Source organism: Cyprinus carpio, chromosome B22 (assembly GCF_018340385.1).
Source record: "Cyprinus carpio isolate SPL01 chromosome B22, ASM1834038v1, whole genome shotgun sequence".
NCBI lineage: Eukaryota > Metazoa > Chordata > Actinopteri > Cypriniformes > Cyprinidae > Cyprinus > Cyprinus carpio.
In genome coordinates this window covers 20,983,414-21,004,038 of record NC_056618.1, presented here as the reverse complement: position 1 = coordinate 21,004,038, position 20,625 = coordinate 20,983,414, and the positions used below count along the sequence as shown (strand labels likewise).

The following is a 20,625-nucleotide window of genomic DNA, read 5'->3' as shown; positions in this document are numbered from 1 at the left end:
CATCTCCTCTGTGGGACCTAGACAGCTAACAAGCATCTGCTTCCTGCCTCCTAGCGCTTATTAAAGACTGTCTGAGTTTGAGAGATACAGTTGTTTTATGACAGGAGAGCGAGAGAGAGAGCGACTGTATGCAATTAGCAACACTGCTGAGAAAAAAAAAACGATGACATTTTGGGTCAGTTAGGTACTTTAAATATTCAAAATAGGGTTGCAAGTGTGTAATAATAAATATATATATATATATATTAGCATCGGTCATTAATACACTAAATGATGTAAAAAAAAAAAAATCAGCCTCTTGCGCGTTACGTGATTTTAAGACAAAGTTAACTTTGTTGTATTTTTTATTTGCAATACCTTAAAGTTATGTCCATGTTTCCGTGCTACAGGTGATGGTGCGGCCGTGTGGCTGCATGAACAGAGGGACGTGTGTGACTAACATCAAGTATCCAGCGGGCAGCGGGGAGTACCTGTGCGTGTGCCCGGCCGGAATTCATGGCGACTTGTGCCAGGAAGAGCAGAATGAATGCGGCTCCAGCCCGTGTGGAGTAGGAGTGTGTGTAGATCTGATAGACGGGTTCCAATGCCAGTGTCCTGCTGGACTTACAGGTATTTAGTCAACCTGCAATACACCAATTAAATTCCATTTTCTACCCATCAGAGTTTGGCCGTAGGTAATCACAGCGTGCTGATATACAGCCATATTGCATGTCATATTTAGCTACCTGTGCCCTTCAGCAAGTAGGAAATATACAGAATTTAAATAAAGTTATCAAACACTAAATTCCAAATTAAATATAGATGAATCCTAAAAGCTACAAAAGTTATTGAGTTATTTGAACTTTTGATCTTTGATTAACAGATATCGCAGCAGCTGGTTATTAGATTTTTTGGCTGATATTTCTTTAAGAGTTGCCGCTTAACATGACGCGGATCAAAGGGGCTGTTTACACAACAACATTTTCAGCCAAAAACTGGAAACTTTTTATGAGTTCCGGGCGCCGCAGCATAAATGGCTGTCCACTGCTCCGGGAGTGTGTGTGTGTGTGTGTGTGTGTGTGTGTGTGTGTGTGTGTGTGTGTGTGTGTGTGTGTGTGTGTGTTCACTGCTGTGTGTGTGCACTTTGGATGGGTTAAATGCAGAGCACGAATTCTGAGTATGGGTCACAATACTTGGCTGTATGTCAATTCACTTCACTTCACTTCACTTCAACGCTTCTTCGGCAAAGTGTGGATTTACTTTACCAATATTACAACCAACAGCAGAGACAAATCATATACGTCATATAATCGTCACTTCCTTACAGGTGCTGTTAACTAACAAGGTGACAGCGCCAACTACTGGCCTGGCATACACCGTATTTGGCCGTTTTTCGCGGATATGTGTATACACAAATAATTTTGAAAACTTTGTCGTGTATACGTGAAACTTTTAAAAAACGCAAGGGAAAAACTTTTCAGTTTTTGGCTACACTGTTGTCGTGTAAACGTAGCCTAAAACGCATCTTTTTACCTATCATGACCCACTTCAGAAGTCTCTAATATAGAGTTGAATTGGGTGTGTTAGATAAGGAAGACTTTAGTTTTTTTTTTTGCTAAATGTGACTCATATAACAAACACATACATGCAGTTTTGCAGCTTTAATTAACTTTTTGGTATCTTAATGACTTAACTGACATCATAATTACGACATTGCATGCTCGTAGTTTCTTTCACAATTTGATATGAAATGACGCAGGCTACAGCGTGCGCTGGCTCACTTGTGCGTGCAGTTGAAGAGCATGCTCTATGAGCAGAGGACTGTTTCCACGCTCATTAGACTCGCGCCTGCTGCTGAGGTGAAGTAGAGTGCACATCTGAAGCATGTCCAGTTTGATGTAGTCGTAAAGACATTTTGCTTTTAAATGAATGTTAATGTATGTTAATACATTGTTAATGTACAAACTTAATTATTTTACAAATTAATTAAATTACTTTTTTACCTTCTCTTCACGTAAAAAAAAAAAAAAAAATATGTTTTTTAATAAGTAAAACTTTAAAACATTTTAATGTGTGTATAATTTTTATTACTAATTATTTTCATCACATTTTATTATTTATTTAATATTTATATCTAATAGGGTTGTGGAGTATATATGTTAACATATGTAATTAATTTAATTTGTACCTTGTACCTGAAAAAAAAGATCTTCAAAAACAAATAAAGTCTTAAAAAAGCCATATAATTGGAGTATAGGTGTACAGTATATATGTTAATAAATTATATTGACATTAATACAAATCCACATGGAACAATTAAGAGTTCTGTCTAAGGTTTTATTGTTTTTCTCACATTATTGTTCTGGTACTTCATCCTTGGATCGATATTTTACATTTGTTTGTGTGTGCATTTTTTCTTATTGATTACGAAGCTCTAAATAAACACAAACTCTTGGCTCAGTTTCATTCTTGATCCAATTACAAAGTCATATTTTGCCAAAACACATTCCTAGTTATGACCGAGAGGATCAGCTCATTTAGTTTCTCCAAGCTTGAAAGCAGCCGAGTGTATGTGGGTGAAAACAAAACGGCTCAAAAGGAACAAACGTTCCTGCCTGGGAATTTCAGACAAAAGCTGAACAGTTGATGTTTTCACACAGTGTCTATTCTGAGATCGGTGGTTGAAATCTCTTCACTGACAGTGTGCGAATTAATCTTTCCTGGCTGAATGCAATGCCTGTTGTTGCTTGATGTTGAAATGCGAAGCTTTCCTGTCAGGACTGAAGCTTTTACCTTAGTGTTTTCTGTGTTTAATATCTAAGGATCGAACCGGTCAGAAGAGTTTGTCCATTTCCACTAATGGCGATGCTTGCGTGAGATAAACTAACACTGCTGATTGAATAAAAGTTTGTGTTTTGCTGTGGCTCGTAATGCCTTGGGCCTTTGCAGATGATTTGGACATTATTAAAGATCCCCTTCAAACACATTTCTAAGAGAAGCCACAAACAACAGAAATACAAATTAAAAAAAAAATAAAAAATGGACAAATGCCCAGCAGCTACTGAACCCACACAGAGGAAAGATTATCTGTATGCTATTCTGCTGCTGGGAGTAGTAAACAGGCCAAAACACAGTGATGAATCGGCTCAGAGATGTTTTATCTTTGCTGAAAGCAGTGTTTGGTGTGGCCACTTGATGTTTTAGCAGAGGAAAGAAGTGGAGGAAATCATTATATTTCTATATAAACAATCCTTCACCACAATTTTAGTGTTTTCCAAAGTATTTGAATTTCAAATGTGTCTGCCGCCTCAAAGTTCTGCGTCTGAGAAGTGTTTAAACACATAAAGTATAACTTCGTATAACAGTATAACAGTTATTCGATAAAAATGAAGCATAATATTGGCTCTAAATGCTATTGCTTTTCACAGACAGTGACAATAATATTCATAAACATACCTCCATGCATAATGAATCAAGATATTGGCCAACAAGTTACTAGTCACACGTTCTGAGGTAAACGATTGATGCAAACTTGCTGCTATGATTCTGGTGGTAGCTAGGTAATTGGTATGTAGTCTCTATCATAATTTAATGACAATTAATTATAGCAATGAGTTAATACTGACTCACTTACCTTTAAAACACAGTATTGTCAGTTACCTTGTGTATTTTTGCTCCCGCAAATGAAAATAGAAGTAGAAACACGTCTCTGAGCATCACACAGTAGTGGCATTTTGTTGCTGAGCGAATCATTTTGTTTGAATGAATCGTTTGAGTGAGTGATTCAATAACTTTTATAAGATTGTAGCTTGATTAATTTCTGAAAGAATCAGTGTTTTGAATTAGCGTTTGAGTGAATGATTCAATTACTATTAAGACTGTAACTTGATTATTCTCTGAAAGAATCAGTGTTTTGAATGAATCATTTGAGTGTATGATTCAATTACTTGTAAGACTGTTGCTTAATTTGTTTCTGAAAGTATCTGTTTTTAGCAAATTGTTTGAGTGAATAATCCATTGATTACTGCATTAAAGGTGCTGTCTTCGTTACCATTTTCGCACATGAAATCCATTCATTTCTATAGAATGGATTTGTTTCTGAAAGAATCAGTGTTTTGAACAAATCATTTCTGTGGATGATTCAATACTTATAAAACTTTAGCTAGATTCGTTTCTGAAAAAAATCTGTTTTTTGAGCGATTATTTAAGTGAATTATTCATTGATTACTGCATTAAAGTTGTGGTCACATTTACTATTTTTGCTTGTGAAATCCATTCATTTCTATAATAATGCTTATTTGTTTAATGCCCACAGGTGCCACGTGTCAGGACGATGTGAATGAGTGTGACAGACGCCCATGTTTTCCTGGTGTTAGGTGTGTGAACGGCTTCGGCTCCTTCAGGTGCGGCCCCTGCCCTCGGGGCCTGGAGGGAGATGGGATCTTTTGCAAAGGTAAGAAAACAAAGTTTCCTCCCAAAGCACATCTACTTCTGAAAAAATAAATAAATAAATATTTTGCTGAGAAGTTAAACAGTCCCAAACAAAGTATGACCACAGTATTGCTGTACACACACAAAAAAGGGGAATACTGTTTTCTTTTCTTGTTTCACATGCACCCACAGATGCCAAAGCATCACAATCATGCAGTTCTGCCCAGAATTTACTTTAGGGAATGCCGGACTTTTCATTTCAAAGCATCAAAGTCTCAGCTTGAGAGTATCCTTGTATAATATGCTCACAGAATTGACAAACAGGAGTCAAAATAGTGTATTTCAATAATATAATATTTATTATTTAAGATTTTTTTTTTAATATTTTTTAAATAATTTAAATGAATATAAAATACAATTATCTAAACAGCTTTTGGACATTAATCAGACAGATCAACAATACAGATAAACAATGAATGAATACAGCTGTAATGAAGTTTTAATTTTAAATCTAATCAATTTTTTATTTATTAAGAAAAATGTATGTGGTGTATTCATCCACAGGATGTAAGGGGTAAAGCCTAAAAGACAAAATTCTTGACAAAATTAAAATATAAAATCTTGGTTTAAAAACAACAACAAAAAGTTAGTTCAGGGTTTTTCAAATTAATACAAATACACACTAAAATTTGAAACCTCAAAATATGGGGGAAAAATAATAAAGTGTGTGCACTCAAGTATATTCAATGTGTATGTAAAGATATTTTTATTATTTATTTACTAACAATATTTTATCCAAAGCATCAACCAGGAAAAATGATATACTGTCGTCTAGAATTGGGAAGACTTACCACTTTACATTTACATTCAAGTAATTAAATGACATTGTTTATTGAAAATGCACTTTAATGTTGAATATAATACAGAATAGTTGATTTCTGAGATCTTGTATGCATTTTAAACTATAAAATCAGATATCTATTGTCCTTGAGCCTTTCATAAACCTAGAACCCTGAAGCTCAGTGGTTAGTTATTTGTGTTTTACAAAACATTGTGTTTTTTCTGCATTGTTGCTCAAGGGCCTCCTCACAGCTGTTTTCCATCTACCTCCATGCGCCTTGACAAAATGTTCTGCAAATGTCTTTTGACCGTAATCTGCAAGTGATAAACCCTCGTTCAGGGGAGCTCTGTGTTCACGGTTTCCTCCATCAGAGGGACAGAGATTTGATGACTCCTTCATCCAGGCCCGGGCCTCTATTACAAACACAATCTGTCTGATTGCAGCATACAGAAATACAACAGAGCAGCGAGAGCTGGATCTGCCACCCTGCTTTGATTATGACTAGCAGAACCGCGGGAGGGAAAGCATTACAATCCAGATGGCACAAGATAGTTATCCACCTTGTGCACACACAGACTCCATGCCAGACATTGAGCTTGTCCAGAGATAATTGGTAAAACAGCTCCTCGGTAGTTTCCGTGTTGAGAGGGAGAGACAGCGAGGAAGTGAAATTCTCACGTCTCTGGTGTGCGGTTTTACTGACAAGCTGAGGAGACAACAACCTCAACTATGAAACTGTTCCTTGAAAAACATTTCAGAGCTAGAGGAATGGTTAGCCAGTTGTGGTATAAGGCCGAGTATGGCACAAGATGTTCACAGAACTCAAGGTGGGAGTCTTCGAAATGGAAAAAGAGCCAAAAAGATCTTCAGTCTTAATCTTTTCGTTCTTTAGGATTTTCTTCGGCGGAAACCAAAGTGAAAACCAAAAGTTTGTGAAGATACATCCAATGCTGTATTACTCAGAACATAGTACAAAATTCTTGTTAATAAGGGTATTTTATCTTCAGAACAACATGGTGACATCATCAGCCTTCAAATGTGTTTTTTATTTTATTTTTTATTATTAAATATTATTAAAAGCTTTCTTTCCTGAACAGTAATATGAACAATAACCTCATTTTCAAAAACATTTTTGTCCTGTTTTTGACTTTTGTGCCTTCTTTAATGAGACCGCTGAACAACAACAACTTTGTTTTTACCCATGAGGCAACAGAACAAATGTTTTAATTGTCATTTAGAAGGACCAGAAGTATTTAACTGAGCTTACCCTTTAATTAGCACATTTTCGTAAATAAAAAAAATGCAACATGCAAAAAAAATAAAAATAAATTGTGCATCTTTCAATTACAGTCAGTTTTTAATAATGGGTCCTTCCTAAACATATGGTCATGTGACCAAAATTGTCGACAGTTTGCGAGATTAAGGGTGCGACACATAGTACCCCACTCTCTCTTGTCCTTTAGTCTGCACTTGAGGCATCAATAGCAAAAGCTGTCGAGTTGATTTTGAATCATTTCTTTCTCTCTTTTTCATCAGCACCAGCAAGATTGGTCACATCTCGTCCAATCACCTCATCCGCGCGACCCGCAGTGTGGCCCATCAACAAAATGCCAGTCCCCCTTTCTAAAACGACCTCCACTCACCTCCCGCCGGAGTCCAACGAATCTCCAACCAAGACCTCGGTCAGCAAAGCCGCCACCAGCACGAGTCAGAAAACTGGCAAGTTGTTGTTTCCATTGTTCTGTCTCTACATGTCCACAGATGGCCAGGAAACAAAACCGTGAGGGTTTTATTCGGAGCCAAATCGCCCACTGCTGGTGTCATGACATTGCAGAAAACGATTCTTTGTCTTTCCCTGACGCAGTGTGATGTCCCTTCAATCCCCCTAGAGTCATTTCCTGCACTAGGTTTTTTTGTGTGTGTGATGTTCCCAGGAAATGACTTTCCTCCAGCTGCTAAGCACAAAGCAAGACAAGGCCTGCTGGCGTGCCTTTGTGCTCGCACCTCTTACCCTCTCGTCTGGGTATAATGCCTGAAATTAGCTATTCTAATTAGCCAGGCATTCAGACTCTCTATGAAACTCAACAGAGCAAGGTTAAATAAAGGACGTCTCTCACTCTCTATTTGGAAGAATAATACTCAAGAGACACATAGTCAAATCTGTTTTGCATTGCATGTATAATCCCATAGGAAGGTGAAATTACACATCTCTGTAATATCTCTATACTATTATCTGGTAAATCTCAGATTTCTCATTCTTTCACATTTTAGAGGAGACACTCTAAAAATGAATACTGGCATATTTTTCTCAGGAGAAAACTAAAAACAAGCAGGAAATTAGCAGGAAATTAAAACTAAATCTCAATTTGATCCCATCAAATCTGTTGTCTAGGAGAAATAACTGAGATGTTAAAGAGATTTCCTAAGATAATCTTTTTAGTAGTTTTCTCTAGAGTTTTGGAAAAGATCTGATGTCCCAAACCGTGCTCATATTTGCCAAGACACCAGAGTCTCCAGTCAATATGCTCTCAATATGAACTCTTGAGCTCTAGAGGTGAAATTACTGGGATCTCTTCCCCTGATCACCTTACTGGTGTCTAAACAATTGAGATATTAAAGAGACCTCCTGAGAAAATGTAACTCTCTTCTCATGAGTTTGTAAAGAGATCTCAACAATGTCTCAAATTGCCCTCACATTTGGCGAGATATAAGTTTGCAATCAAAAGTCAAAGAATCCAGTCTGAGCTCCAACATTGCTCGCCAAATTCTGCATTTTTAGACGCATGCAAGATTACTGAGATCTTTCAAAAGTCTCCATTTCATCCCTACTGAAGGAGAAACAGCTGAGTTTTAAAGCGATCTCCTGAGGAAAAAAAAGGTCAAAGTAATCTTAAACATGTCCTCTGTGCTTTGGAGGACATCTTAACAATGTAAGAATGTCAAGGTAGTCTGCAATCGGAATCTCTAGAACTAAATATAAACTCTAAAATGTCACATCACATTCTTTAAAAATTAAACAATTTGAGCTATGCAAAGCTTACTTATGTTAAACCAGGTGTGTTTCATCTTAACAAGACATATCTGACCTAAACATGATTAGGAAAAATATTACTTTCAATTAGAATGTTGTTCTTTTCCTCACAACAGGCCTGTCAAAGACACGAAGATTAGAGCACACAAGTCATTAGACCTATGTTTATGGCACTTTGTTGCAAATAGCTCAAGGGCCTAAAAATATTGGCTGGGACTGGCACAACAGGCCCCTAGAGGACATCAGGATGGGGAATGTAAATTGGCTTTATGGCCCCATTCTCTCCCCTCATCTTCCCTCTCTCCTCCCTTTTGCTCCCTCAGGTTATGTCCTCTGGGAATAAAATGGAATGAAAGAAAGATGAGACATCAACCAGAGAGACTCGGGGTTCCCAGGGAATATTTGTACTTTAACCAGCTTTGCAAAGACATCTTTGAAGCCTTTTTTATTTTATTACCACAACATCATCATCAATATTTAGTTTCATTTTCTTTGAAAATTATGGAGCATACATATTTGAGATTACTGAGATTATCTTGAGGAGAAAAATATGAGAAACATAGAATGTAAGAAGTCTCTTAATGTAAGGATCTTAATTTGATCCCCACTGAATTCTAATTTCAAACATAGAGAAATCATTCAGATATTCATGAGATCTCATTTGGGATTGTTCTTTCCTATGGAAAGGTGTTGATTGTCTCATAACTGAATGATTCAGCACAATGGTTTCTCATTCTATGCAAAGAACATTTGAATTTTACAAACTAAGAGGGTCACTGTAGATGGGGGACCCCTTGTAATTGTTTTGAATTGCTGTCTGTTTTAAAGGTTATTACCATTGTAGAAACTTCCATTAATAGGATCCCAAAAGAGACTCCTACATTTGAGTTACTGTGTGCTACAACGCCAAAGGTTAAATTAATTCCTGTCATTCTCAGGTACCCTGGTCGTTCTTTTGTAAATACTAATTGAAAACGAAATTAGACAGTGTCCCCGATGGCCATTTGTCCCCAGGCTGCACGAGAAGCAATTCAAACAATACGTCTCCTTTTATTTTGTCAGACACTCATTTACACTTACCTTTCTAGTCTCTGTCATAATTAATGCAGGAAAGAAAACAAAAGGATTGAAATGGAGGACTGGGGGGATTTGTAAAGTCCACAGAGATTTGCTATCCCATGAGTCATCTTTTCCGAAAGGTAGATAAGGCCAGAGTTTGAGGAACAGGGACAAATAGTCCACTCTGGAAAGCCGCTATCATCTTTGGGAGGACCTCATCTCTTGCTAATACAGTCTTGCCGGCTTGCAAATTGCCTGCCATCACACTTACGGAGGAAGATGAGATGGCAAGCAGAGGGGATGCAAGCTGTCACCCACCTCGGCCGATAAATCCCGTCGTTGTCTAAGGGATTTGTGCTGACCTTGCGGAAATGGGACAAAAAGCCCAGGCAATAATCCTTGATATGTGTAATCACAGGGCCGATAAATCTATTTTTAATGGAAGACAGCTGCCAACTCTTTCATCTTTCTCTGCTCCACTGGCAATGGGCAGGCTTCTTGTTTTATTTGACATGGCACGTGACGCTCGACAGAACAGGTGCTTGCTTCTGGATGATCGTGAGCAAGATGAGGGTGTACTTATTCAATAAAATATGATGATGTGACCCCATATCCTGCTGCAAAAAATAATTTCCTGGATACTCCAAAAGTGCTCAGATGGATCCTGTAGCCTATATGTGGTGGAGTAAAAAGGACACCGGTTTGTTCAGTGGTGTATAAAACAATGGGGTAATTTTTAGTCACAGGAAATGAGGTAAAAATTTCAGGGTGTTGCTTCACACCTTCTGACATCAGCACATCTTCCCTAGTGTATGAGCGAGACCTCATTTTCCCTGCATAGCTAATCCTTCACCAGTCTGTTGCGGTTGGGTAACTGTTGTAGGCTGCAGGGGCCACGTAGGAGTGTGAAATTATTGGTAGGAGTTGAAGGTGAAATCACAGGAGGACACAAAACCCAGAGGGCTTCTGACCCTAAATTCACATCAATCTTCTATTAAGATGCTAATGAGTGAATGCTAATAGAACATTAAGTTTATCTATTAATGGCAAATTTAAAAGGTAATATTTCTTTTTGGTACAGGTTTTCCCAAAGGACTAAACGTGACATCCAAGTGTGCAAGTAGGCCGTGTTTTCCAGGTGTTCAGTGCATTGACCTCCGGCTGCCCTACACTGGCTACGTCTGTGGACGATGTCCTCCAGGATACCAGGGCAATGGGCGCACCTGCACGAAACAATCAAAGCAAAGCAGTAAGTACTTTTTGAACTTAACAACATTGCAATCAGTCTTTCAAAGTTGTATATAAATATATAAATGCACGCACAAGCACACACTCCTTTTTATCAACACAAAACTAAACAATACAACTTTTTCAGAGTTTTTGCAACATCATGAAGACTTAACTTACATTTTTAGCTTTGTGTAAAAATGAGTCTGTCGATGTTTTCCTCTTCAATCCTTTCTTAATCCTCCTTGTTTTATCTCCTGAAAGCGCAGAGCTCCAGTAATTAGAGAAAAACATAATGAACAGGAAACAAGCCTGTCGTAATCCTCAGAACGCGACAGGTGCTTTGATATGGTTGATAAGTGAGACCTGGAAACGTCTAATGCTCAGTCATGCACAGGCTGTGGCTCGGTGGTTGCTGACCCACAATGTGCTTTTGGCTGACGAGTATAGGGAACAGAAAAAGACAGTAAGGAATTAGGGAAAGAGTGTGTTAACTCATTTATATAGGGGATGGGGAGGGGTGAAGACAGTGAGGAAGAGTGAACAGAAAACTGGGTTTTTAACAGAGTAGCAGGGTTTTTTTCTTGTTTCTGTTTTTTTTTTTTTTTTTTGTCTTTGATTCTCCTTTTATATTTAAAAAAAGTGAAACTACCAGACTGCATCTTATCCCTTCTTATCCCCAGAGTACAGTATGTTACATTTCGCTCAATGGAAATGTTGTTAGACTTCTTAATCTGTTCCTTTGCATGAAAAATCCCTCGAATACATTTTCCTTGGTTGCAGTATCGCAGCACGACGGTAAAAGCCTTCAGACCGGGCTAATGACTTTTAATGCATTTTTCCCTGTGAATGGGCCACTGCTGGAATCATTCCTAATAGTGCCGTTATCAGGAGTGAATCCATGAGCATCCACAGTGGGAACTAGAAAAGAAACAGCTTCATTTTGCAAGCTAATTCCCTTATTGTCGCCACATGCATCCCAGATTCTTACACACTCAGAAACAACTGTGTGTCTCTGTTGTTGGGATTGCATTTTGTTGTATTGTGTCTTTGTTCCTCACATGTGGATGGGGGACAAAATAAATCTTGTTGAGCAGCCACAGCGACTATCTGTTGTTTATGAGTAAATATACCAGCACCACCATAAGGTTTAAAGCTAGTACTAAACACCATTGTATCATAACTGCATTTCTGGTGATCTCATTGTGTAAAATCTTTAATAATCTGTTTAAGATATCCAGAGGATGTTGATGAATCATAGCTGCAAAATACACTATCAATCTCCTTTCATTTTGGTTTCCTTAATGTAATGAGCTTTGTTGTGGCTGACAAGTAAACTTTTTAAAGTTGGATTAAAAGTATTCACTGTTCATAAGCTTGACAAGTTGCTTTTCATCTTGCATAATTAGCTTGTCCTCTCATCTAGCACCCCACTACTCACCACAACTGACCCAAACCAAGAACAACCTACCCCATGTCTCCCACGGCTTTCCCCATCTGCACCTCCCAGTCCTTCCATTCAGGCAGCCTCAGAGACGCCTATCCTCACCAGCAAGGGTCCTACACACTCAGGCCACCACTCGCATCCCCCTCCCATCAACCTTTCCACCTGTCACAGGGAAAGAGGAGTTGGTGCTGACTGCAAGACACACACCTGCCTCAGCCAGCAACAGGGATCACCTCCTCTCTCGCTCTCACAATCAACTTAAAGTTCTTCCAAGTCAAGAGGAGCGAGATGCTTCATCTAAAGTCTCGGCAGGTGGATTTGCAGGCATCACACCTGGAAAAGTCATATTACCTCACACTTCAAGGCATGTTGAGACATTGAGGAAGTCTCCACAGCAATCCAGCCTGGTCACAATTATCCGACCTCGAACTTGGACACCTACAGACTCCCAGAAACCCCTAACAGCAGCCCTAACCTCCCTTTCTTTCTCCTTTCCGGAGTCTGAGTTCTCTGCAGATGGAGGCCTTGGAGCCGGAATCCAAGACCCCTATGAGACGCAACCACTGCCTCAGGAGAGTTCTACCTACCTTGGTGAACAAAGCCAAACCAAAAATCTGGACAACCAACCAACTCTTCAGAATGGAAGACACCAAAGCAAGAGCAAAAATGTGGTTCTCTTAGAGGAGAGAAGTTTCACCTGTGCAGATGCCCCTTGCTTCCCAGGAGTCCACTGTGATCTTGCAGGGGACGGACAACCTAGATGTGGAAGGTGTCCTTTGGGGTACACTGGAGATGGGCAAATGTGCAGAGGTAATTTTAGATGTACAAGATTACTTTTCTTTATTTATTGATGAGTTAGCCCTGTAAGTCCAACATTAGAGACTTACTGTACTTATCCAAGACATAAACGTCTGATCAAAAATTGCCTACTTACACTGCAAAATGGGCAAATATTATAGGGTATAACATCTTGTCTACGTCTTTGTATCTTACCCAGCCCTAAAATATGCATATTAATAACTTAAACCCAAAACACACTGCGCAATTTTAGCCACGATCACAGAAATCACCACGATTGATTCACGATGCCAATCTTTCATCTGAGACAACCAAAAATCGTGCAGTGTGTTTAGGGCTTTATAGCAGTAATATGTACCCTTAAGGTGCTACTATGAACCTTTTAGAAGGTAAATAAGTTACAAAATTGTCCCTTTTCAGAAAACTGCCCTAGTGACAAATGTTGCACTTATTTTGTCAACAAGTATGGTCAACCAGCCATATGTCATTTCAGGGATGGTTTACCTGAAAAAGTTGATACCATAATTTAGATGCCACTAACCTGGCAAACTTTGCTCATTGTATTAAACCAGTTCATTCCTGATTAGGTTCCCAGGTGAAATGGTGAACCCTGACTCCCAGAAACGGTGCAAAGCCATCTAGTCTGATTTGAACTACCAATATTTGTATTGTAATTGCCATTTTATGTGCAAAATGTTAGTGAACAAATTGTGGGCATGCCTTCTGAGGTCTAGACTGCGGAAAATTGTGCAGTATGTGGAGTTTAAGACTGACAACTGACAGTAACTGGTGTAAACAATAAGCTCATTCCCCGAGCATGCTCTAGGCATAAGGAATAAATACATTCCTTGAGCTCTATCCCATGGGTTTCATGAACCTGAGAAAATTAGGAGCAGTGGGTGTAAGAATCAGTAGAAACATGTTTGCTATTGTAATCCCATGATATTGCATTACGATCTTGAAATTCTCTCAGGATAATAATTACTTATGCATTCATGGATTATATTCTGGCACTGTTTTGAAGGTATGAATATAGCGTGAACATGTACAAAATAGTCACAAGTTTTTTGCGTTACATATAGCAGTGTATACAGCTTTTCGTTAAATAGGAGGTTTATGTGGTGAACGATACCCAACTATTCAAATCAGTCCTGTATTTTTTAGAATGCTTGAAGGAAGAACTTAGGGTGAATCTTAAACAGCAAGCATGGTAATGATCTAAAAATATAACACTAGCATCACCTGCACTTTTACAACAACTTACTTTAATTAAAAGTGAAAGGTAAACACTTAAAACAGGTATAGTACATACAGAATTTGTATATGTTTTCGCTTCCTGTTCTTCAGGGCCGCAGATGGAGGAAAATATGTGTTTTCCTTTTGACGGAGTGAATCTGACCATGTGTTATTTGTGTTTGCATGCCATTTGTGCCTTCAGCCATTTGCAGACATGCCTGCGGTAGAAACATGGAGTGTGCGGCCCCCAACACATGTCGCTGCAAGAAGGGATACAGTGGTCCCAATTGTGAAACAGGTCAAAAACACACCAGTGTTTATAATGTTATAAATATGGTCATAGGTACAATAAAATACACAAGGACTCATTTTTAAAATAACATAATTGTTGAATAACGTAATTTTGGATTCTCACAGCAATCTGCAGTCCAGCCTGCCTGAACGGAGGGAAATGTGTGGCACCAGATGTATGCGATTGCATGTCAGGTTACCATGGAGAGGCTTGTGAAAGCGGTAAGAGGGCTGAAATTTCATTGCCATTCAGCACTAGTGTAAATATCGTGTAGAAAGTGCATTTTCCCACTTTTTTTGCAGCCTGTAGGCATTTTTGAGTTAATGATCCTATGAAATGGCTTGATAAGTGCTGTTTTTCTTGCCTTTTGTCTGTAACAGCCTTTAGTTTATGAACCATGATTTTAATGGTCAATAGCCTTTTGTTTACATCACAGCCTTTTGTTTATGAACCATGATTTGCTGCTTTTATTACAAGTTGGAGTGGTATTAATAAATTTAATAGGAGACAACATTGTTTTGAGAGCATTTCATTTGACGAATGTTTGCATACACATTTTATGTTCAGGAAAATGATTGTCCATTTTATATCTCTGTAGGTTAATTTAGTGTCAAATAGCATACAGATGGCCTCAAGTATTATGTTTTTTGGAACCATTTTGCAAATCTGCACCATTTGTGCCTTCTATAAAGAGGCAAGAGCCGAATAATCTGTACAGGCTTGATGATGTATGCGTTAGCGGTTTGCTTTTTGTGATATATGACTTTATTTTATGTGCATTTGGTCGTATGAATATTCCCGCAGCTCTCTGCAGTTTGCCTTGCCTGCATGGAGGCACCTGCGTGGGTCGAGACACCTGCTCATGTCCCTATGGCTTCGTAGGGCACAGATGTGAAACCAGTGAGTCCTGATAAATCATGTTTGCTTGGATTTCATGCTCATGTGGATGTTAAACGTAATCTCTTGCACCCCTAGTGGTCACATATGGTATTGTATGTGTTTTGGTTTCATTTACACAGTGGTGTGCAACCGTCACTGTCAAAACGGCGGGAAGTGTGCATCACCGGATGAGTGCGAATGTCTGGCGGGGTGGACGGGACCATCATGCGAGACAGGTGAGAGAGTGTGTGTGGTTGGCTCCCTGTGGGACCAATCTCTTCTCACTAAATCCATCATATGTGTGTGTGCTGCTTCCTGGTGGCATTTAGCTGATGTAGAACCTCTATCGGTTCATTTTTCATTCTGTCCTGGTGGTGTAGAGAAAACACCAGCTATTATTTCAGCCTGATGATAACTTCCTCTCGTCAACCTGTGAGGATCAATTACTAACAACTGAGCAGAGAGCCTCCGAGTAACAAATGTAGTTTTTATTCACATAAATAATACTTTAAATCAATATAAGTCTACTCTGACTCTCCTAACAAAGAAATAAGGTAATGCAGTAAGATGTTGCCATAGGTAAATGGTGTTTTTTTAGGAATAGAGACAGGGAATTAACTTTTTTTGTTGTTGTTGTTATTTATTTAGTCAGTTTTTATTTTAATGTTAAGTTTTACTAATTTTGTTATGAGCTTTTATGTTATTTTATTATTTATTTTTTTTATTCTATGTAGGTTTATTTTTATATAATTTTTACTTTTAGTATTTTTAGTACTTAAGAAGTACTTATTTTAGAACTTATTTCAGTTGCCAATGCAACATTTCTAATTTTCTATTTTATAGGTTTTCATCTGTTATTTCTAATAGTTTACTTCAGTCTCACTTATATGTGTACAGTGTATATATATATATATATATATATATATATATATATATATATAATTTTAGCCCATATCTCGCTGTTGTATAAACATCATGTACAATTTATATTTATGAATTTCAAAAGGTTTTTAATAAAGTTTGACATCGAACAATATTTTTCCTTGACAATCATATGTAGGCCAGATTTACTCTCTTTGCAGAAGTAAATCATAATTTTTTAACACCTCACAAACACTCAACAGTGAGATCTGACCCCGAACACCCGCCGAGGTTTCATTATTGTTTTATTTAATCAATGGATCTGTCGCCAGCTCTGTGTGACCCTGTGTGTCTCAACGGTGGAACCTGCATTCGGCCGAACACCTGCACCTGCCAGCCTGGTTTCTACGGGGCTCGGTGTCAAAACGGTAACAGCACTTCTTTTTGAATCAACTCTCCTGATGCATCGCCTTGTTTTTTTAGAGCTTACAAAGGCCGGATATCAATTTCTTAAGAGTGTGAGGTGAAGCATGACTACTGCAGTTTAAAACGATAAAAATGGACCAGCCCTACAAACCATTTGGATTCTATTGAAGTCTTGCGCTCATGTCGTAGCCCCAGATTCAGGACGTTTGATGTGTATTTATCGATTCTTCTGCAGCAGCTTCATGTGGTGAGGAATGTTTCACGTAATGGTTTGAAACAGCGGCTTGGTAAAGATGTTTTTGATGATTGGGAATGACTCTAATGTCTGGGTTGCTTCAAGTTTTGTGAAATGTAGGAGCTTTTAGAGTGCGTTATCCCAGTCATGTCAGATTTGCTGTCGGTTATTTGACCTTATGGCTGTTTGATGTGTCCGTCATCAGTTCAGAAAACACGTGTGATTTTCATTCATCAAATGCTGGACTTTTATGTGCTTCTCTTTCTTTCAGCCGTGTGCAGCCCACCATGCAAGAACGGTGGACACTGTATACGAAATAACATCTGCTCATGTGTGGAGGGATATTCTGGGCCGCGCTGTGAGAAAAGTATGTGCCGTCTTGATAGAAACAGGTTTCGGTAAAGCTCCAATCATAAACTTATAGTTTATTACCTCTATGCCCCTTTTGAAACACATGGCATGATGGGATTTAAGTCACAGCATATGGAAGGAAAGTATAGAGTTGTTTTGTTGATCGCAATGACAGAAAATGGCGCTCTGGGAGCCAAGATCAGACGTTAGTTAAGGAGTTACATATGGCCTGTCTGATCAAGGAGGAAGAGAGATGAATCTGAGCAAAGACAGTGAGTTATTTCAGTGTGAGAATTATGAGACATATGGGATCAGGACTGGATGAAATAATTTGGATGGCAAGTCTCGTTAAATGAATATTCTAATTAAAATAACATTTAAGATTCATTGGTAATGTTCTTATGTTGAGGTCAAGTGTAAATTATTTTTTTTTTTCTTCTCCTAAACATACTTCACACTTTGGTCAGTAAGCAGCTAATTAATTTTTGCTTTTAAATACAGTTGGAATAAAGAAAATGCTAATGGTAATAATAATGATAATAATAGCAATATTATCATAGTCGATAATAAAAACAACCAATTTAAATAATAATAATAACAAATAATAATAAAATTTCTATATATCTATATAGATATATATATATATATAGATATATATATATATATATATATATATATATATATATATATATATATATATATATATATAGATATATATATATATATAAATGACATTCAGTAAAATGCAAGTATTTATAATGAATGAAAATAGTAACAACATTGTTTATAATAATAATAATAATAATAATAATAATAATGTTAATGTCACAATTTATTATATTAAATAATGACAAAGAACATTTAAAATTTAAAAATAAATAATAACATGAATAATTTATCAATAGTTAAGCATATATTAAATTGTTATACTAATAAATATTCGACATTAAATAATTACAAATAACAATTTAAACAAACTAATTTTAAATATAGATATAACAGAATAATGTATTAATAATACACAATTGATTTAAAAACTTTTATCAGTTATGATAAGAAGAGTCATATTTTATATTAAATAATAAAAAAAGAAAAACATTTGTTTGTATCAGAAAATATGAATAATTAGTATAATTAAATTAAACATTAATAATAATAATAATAATTATTATTATTATTATAGTAATAGTATTAAATCTTTTAAAAAATCTAAATGGAAAACTCTATAAATTAGTACATTGTTATTATTATTTATGTTTGTTTTAATATTTTTTTTGTTTTATTTAGAAATCTTTCTAATATGATCTGTTTTGTTACTGTTGTCAAAATTGAAATCAGTATTTCAGACACATCTTGACCAATCCAACTCTAAAATCCTTCATCTGTCTACAAAAAACTAGAATTGAGTTATTTTACCTTATCAGTCAGTCCAAAGCCTTACCTTTCCATTTCTCCACAGGTGTGTGTGAGCCAGTGTGTATGAACGGAGGGCGATGCGTAGGACCAGATGTGTGTGACTGCGCATCAGGCTGGAGCGGAAAGAGATGTGATAAACGTGAGTACCAAACCTCATCCTGACAACGACCTTGAAGTGACCTCCTTACCTTAATATTAGCAAAAGTCCAAGCGTGGAAAAATTCCAGTCGCAGGGATGACCTCAAACAGCCAGAGAAGTATCTTAGTATAGAAATCCCACAGTTCATATGTAATATTTACCAGATATTTAACAATTCTACTTGTATAATCTAACAAAATCGCATGTATTCCTGTGATTTGAGCCTTGTTTGTTTGTTTGATGTAGTTTCTCTCTCGGTTTCTGTTCCTCCAGCTGTGTGTCTGCAGAAGTGTTTAAACGGAGGTGAATGTGTGGGGCCGAACAGCTGCCATTGCCGTCCCGGCTGGAAGGGAACTCTCTGCCAAATCCGTAAGTGATTCCATCCGAGCAACATAAATACAATCCTTACACCGCAGCCACACTGCGGTGAGCCACCGAAGACACACACTTCACTCGCTCTCGTTCTCAATAAAATAATCTAAATTGCATCTCCTCTGTTTCTGCGCTTGTTAGTGATATGTTTTGTTGATAAACAGCACAGATCGTCCGTGCTCGGCAGGGGAGCAGGAAGTAAACCTGAATGCTGATGTTCTCACGAGAAGAGTGGATTAGGATCTGTTTGAAATGGCTTTTCCTTGATTTTGACCTGCATAGGAATAGAGATTTGAGAGCTACGGTGGATTAAAAAAAATAATGTTCAGTTCATCACATAAAGCTATAATATGGCAGATGGACTCATTTTTGATACCATTTATTATTATTATTTTTTTTGGTTTTTTTTTACCTGTTTGGAGCTTGACAGCATTTGTTCACTATCGTATGGAAAAGAGCGACCAGGACACTCTTCAAAATGTCTTCTTTTTCAGTTTGGTTTGGAAAAGAGCGACCAGGACACTCTTATATATATATATATATATATATATATATATATATATATATATCTATATATATATATATTTCTGCCATTTTATTTGCATATTCCATCATGTTTTATATTTGTACTCTGTTCAAAATCTGTCATCTAATATATATCTATTATCTAAAATATAACCTAATAAAAGAGTAAATAATGACATGATTTTTCCACAGCAATCTGTGAACAGAGGTGTTTATATGGAAGCCGATGTGTTCGTCCCAATGTGTGCGCTTGCAGAAGTGGTTACATGGGAGCTCTTTGCTCTAAGAAGGTAATTAATTAAAATTAATAAATAAATATTTTATTAGAAAAAAAAATGCATATAAAAAAATTTAATATATACAAAATATTGATCATTTCTTTTGCAGCTTTCTGTCCAGAGAGGATAAGGAAATGACACGAGGTGTCATTGCTGCACTGAGGACACTGGACCCATATTTTACTACTTATTAACCTGACACAGTTACACTATCTGTTTCAATTTGTAAATATCATATCTGAAGATATTAATTTATGTACAAGGTATAATATAATGCTTTTATTTCACGGTTTTCAAACAATACTATATTTGTGAAAATGATTCCGAAGAAAATAAATGGGTGTATATTACGAAACACTTTTGACTTCATTCTAACATCCACTTGCATTTTATTTAAATATTTTTGCAATTCTGTTTATTGACAGACGGCAGTGGCAAATAAATTTCTCGCTTCACCTCTAAATGACCTTTGATTTCTTTGTCCAGATTTTATTTGTAACACACTGCATTGTAAAGTTAAGTTTGACAAAAAAACGATCTCTCTTGTTATTCATGCCAAGGCACAGACAATTTAGCATCCTTTGTCATTCTTCCTCCAACTACGTGGCCTGAAACTCTCCTGCACTCTATTTCTCTGAGGACGTCCCCTTTAATGTGACTGGAATGTTAAAAAAACACGTAAACATGCTGTTTGTGTCACGCCTGGCGGAGCGTGCAGTGGCTGCAGTTTTACCGCAGATCGCTTGGCAAATATAAACAGACATCTCGGTGACAACACAAACAAGCATCTGAACTAATTAAC

The 20,625-nt window shown here is 37.2% G+C and overlaps 1 protein-coding gene across 1 annotated transcript in view; it reads left to right on the top strand.

Moving 5' to 3' along the window:
* si:ch211-246m6.5 (von Willebrand factor D and EGF domain-containing protein) overlaps window positions 1-20,286 on the top strand; it is a 63,095-nt gene extending 42,809 nt beyond the window's left edge. Inside the window, exons 18-32 of the mRNA XM_042749183.1 lie at window positions 390-609; window positions 4,295-4,432; window positions 6,788-6,970; window positions 10,423-10,590; window positions 11,995-12,825; window positions 14,252-14,347; window positions 14,467-14,562; window positions 15,146-15,241; window positions 15,361-15,456; window positions 16,414-16,509; window positions 17,014-17,109; window positions 18,553-18,648; window positions 18,922-19,017; window positions 19,738-19,835; window positions 19,933-20,286. Coding sequence (XP_042605117.1) covers window positions 390-609; window positions 4,295-4,432; window positions 6,788-6,970; window positions 10,423-10,590; window positions 11,995-12,825; window positions 14,252-14,347; window positions 14,467-14,562; window positions 15,146-15,241; window positions 15,361-15,456; window positions 16,414-16,509; window positions 17,014-17,109; window positions 18,553-18,648; window positions 18,922-19,017; window positions 19,738-19,835; window positions 19,933-19,953 — 2,427 coding nt within the window. The 3' untranslated portion in view covers window positions 19,954-20,286. The remainder of the gene's footprint in view (window positions 1-389; window positions 610-4,294; window positions 4,433-6,787; window positions 6,971-10,422; window positions 10,591-11,994; window positions 12,826-14,251; window positions 14,348-14,466; window positions 14,563-15,145; window positions 15,242-15,360; window positions 15,457-16,413; window positions 16,510-17,013; window positions 17,110-18,552; window positions 18,649-18,921; window positions 19,018-19,737; window positions 19,836-19,932) is intronic.
* Window positions 20,287-20,625: the final 339 nt, after the last annotated feature.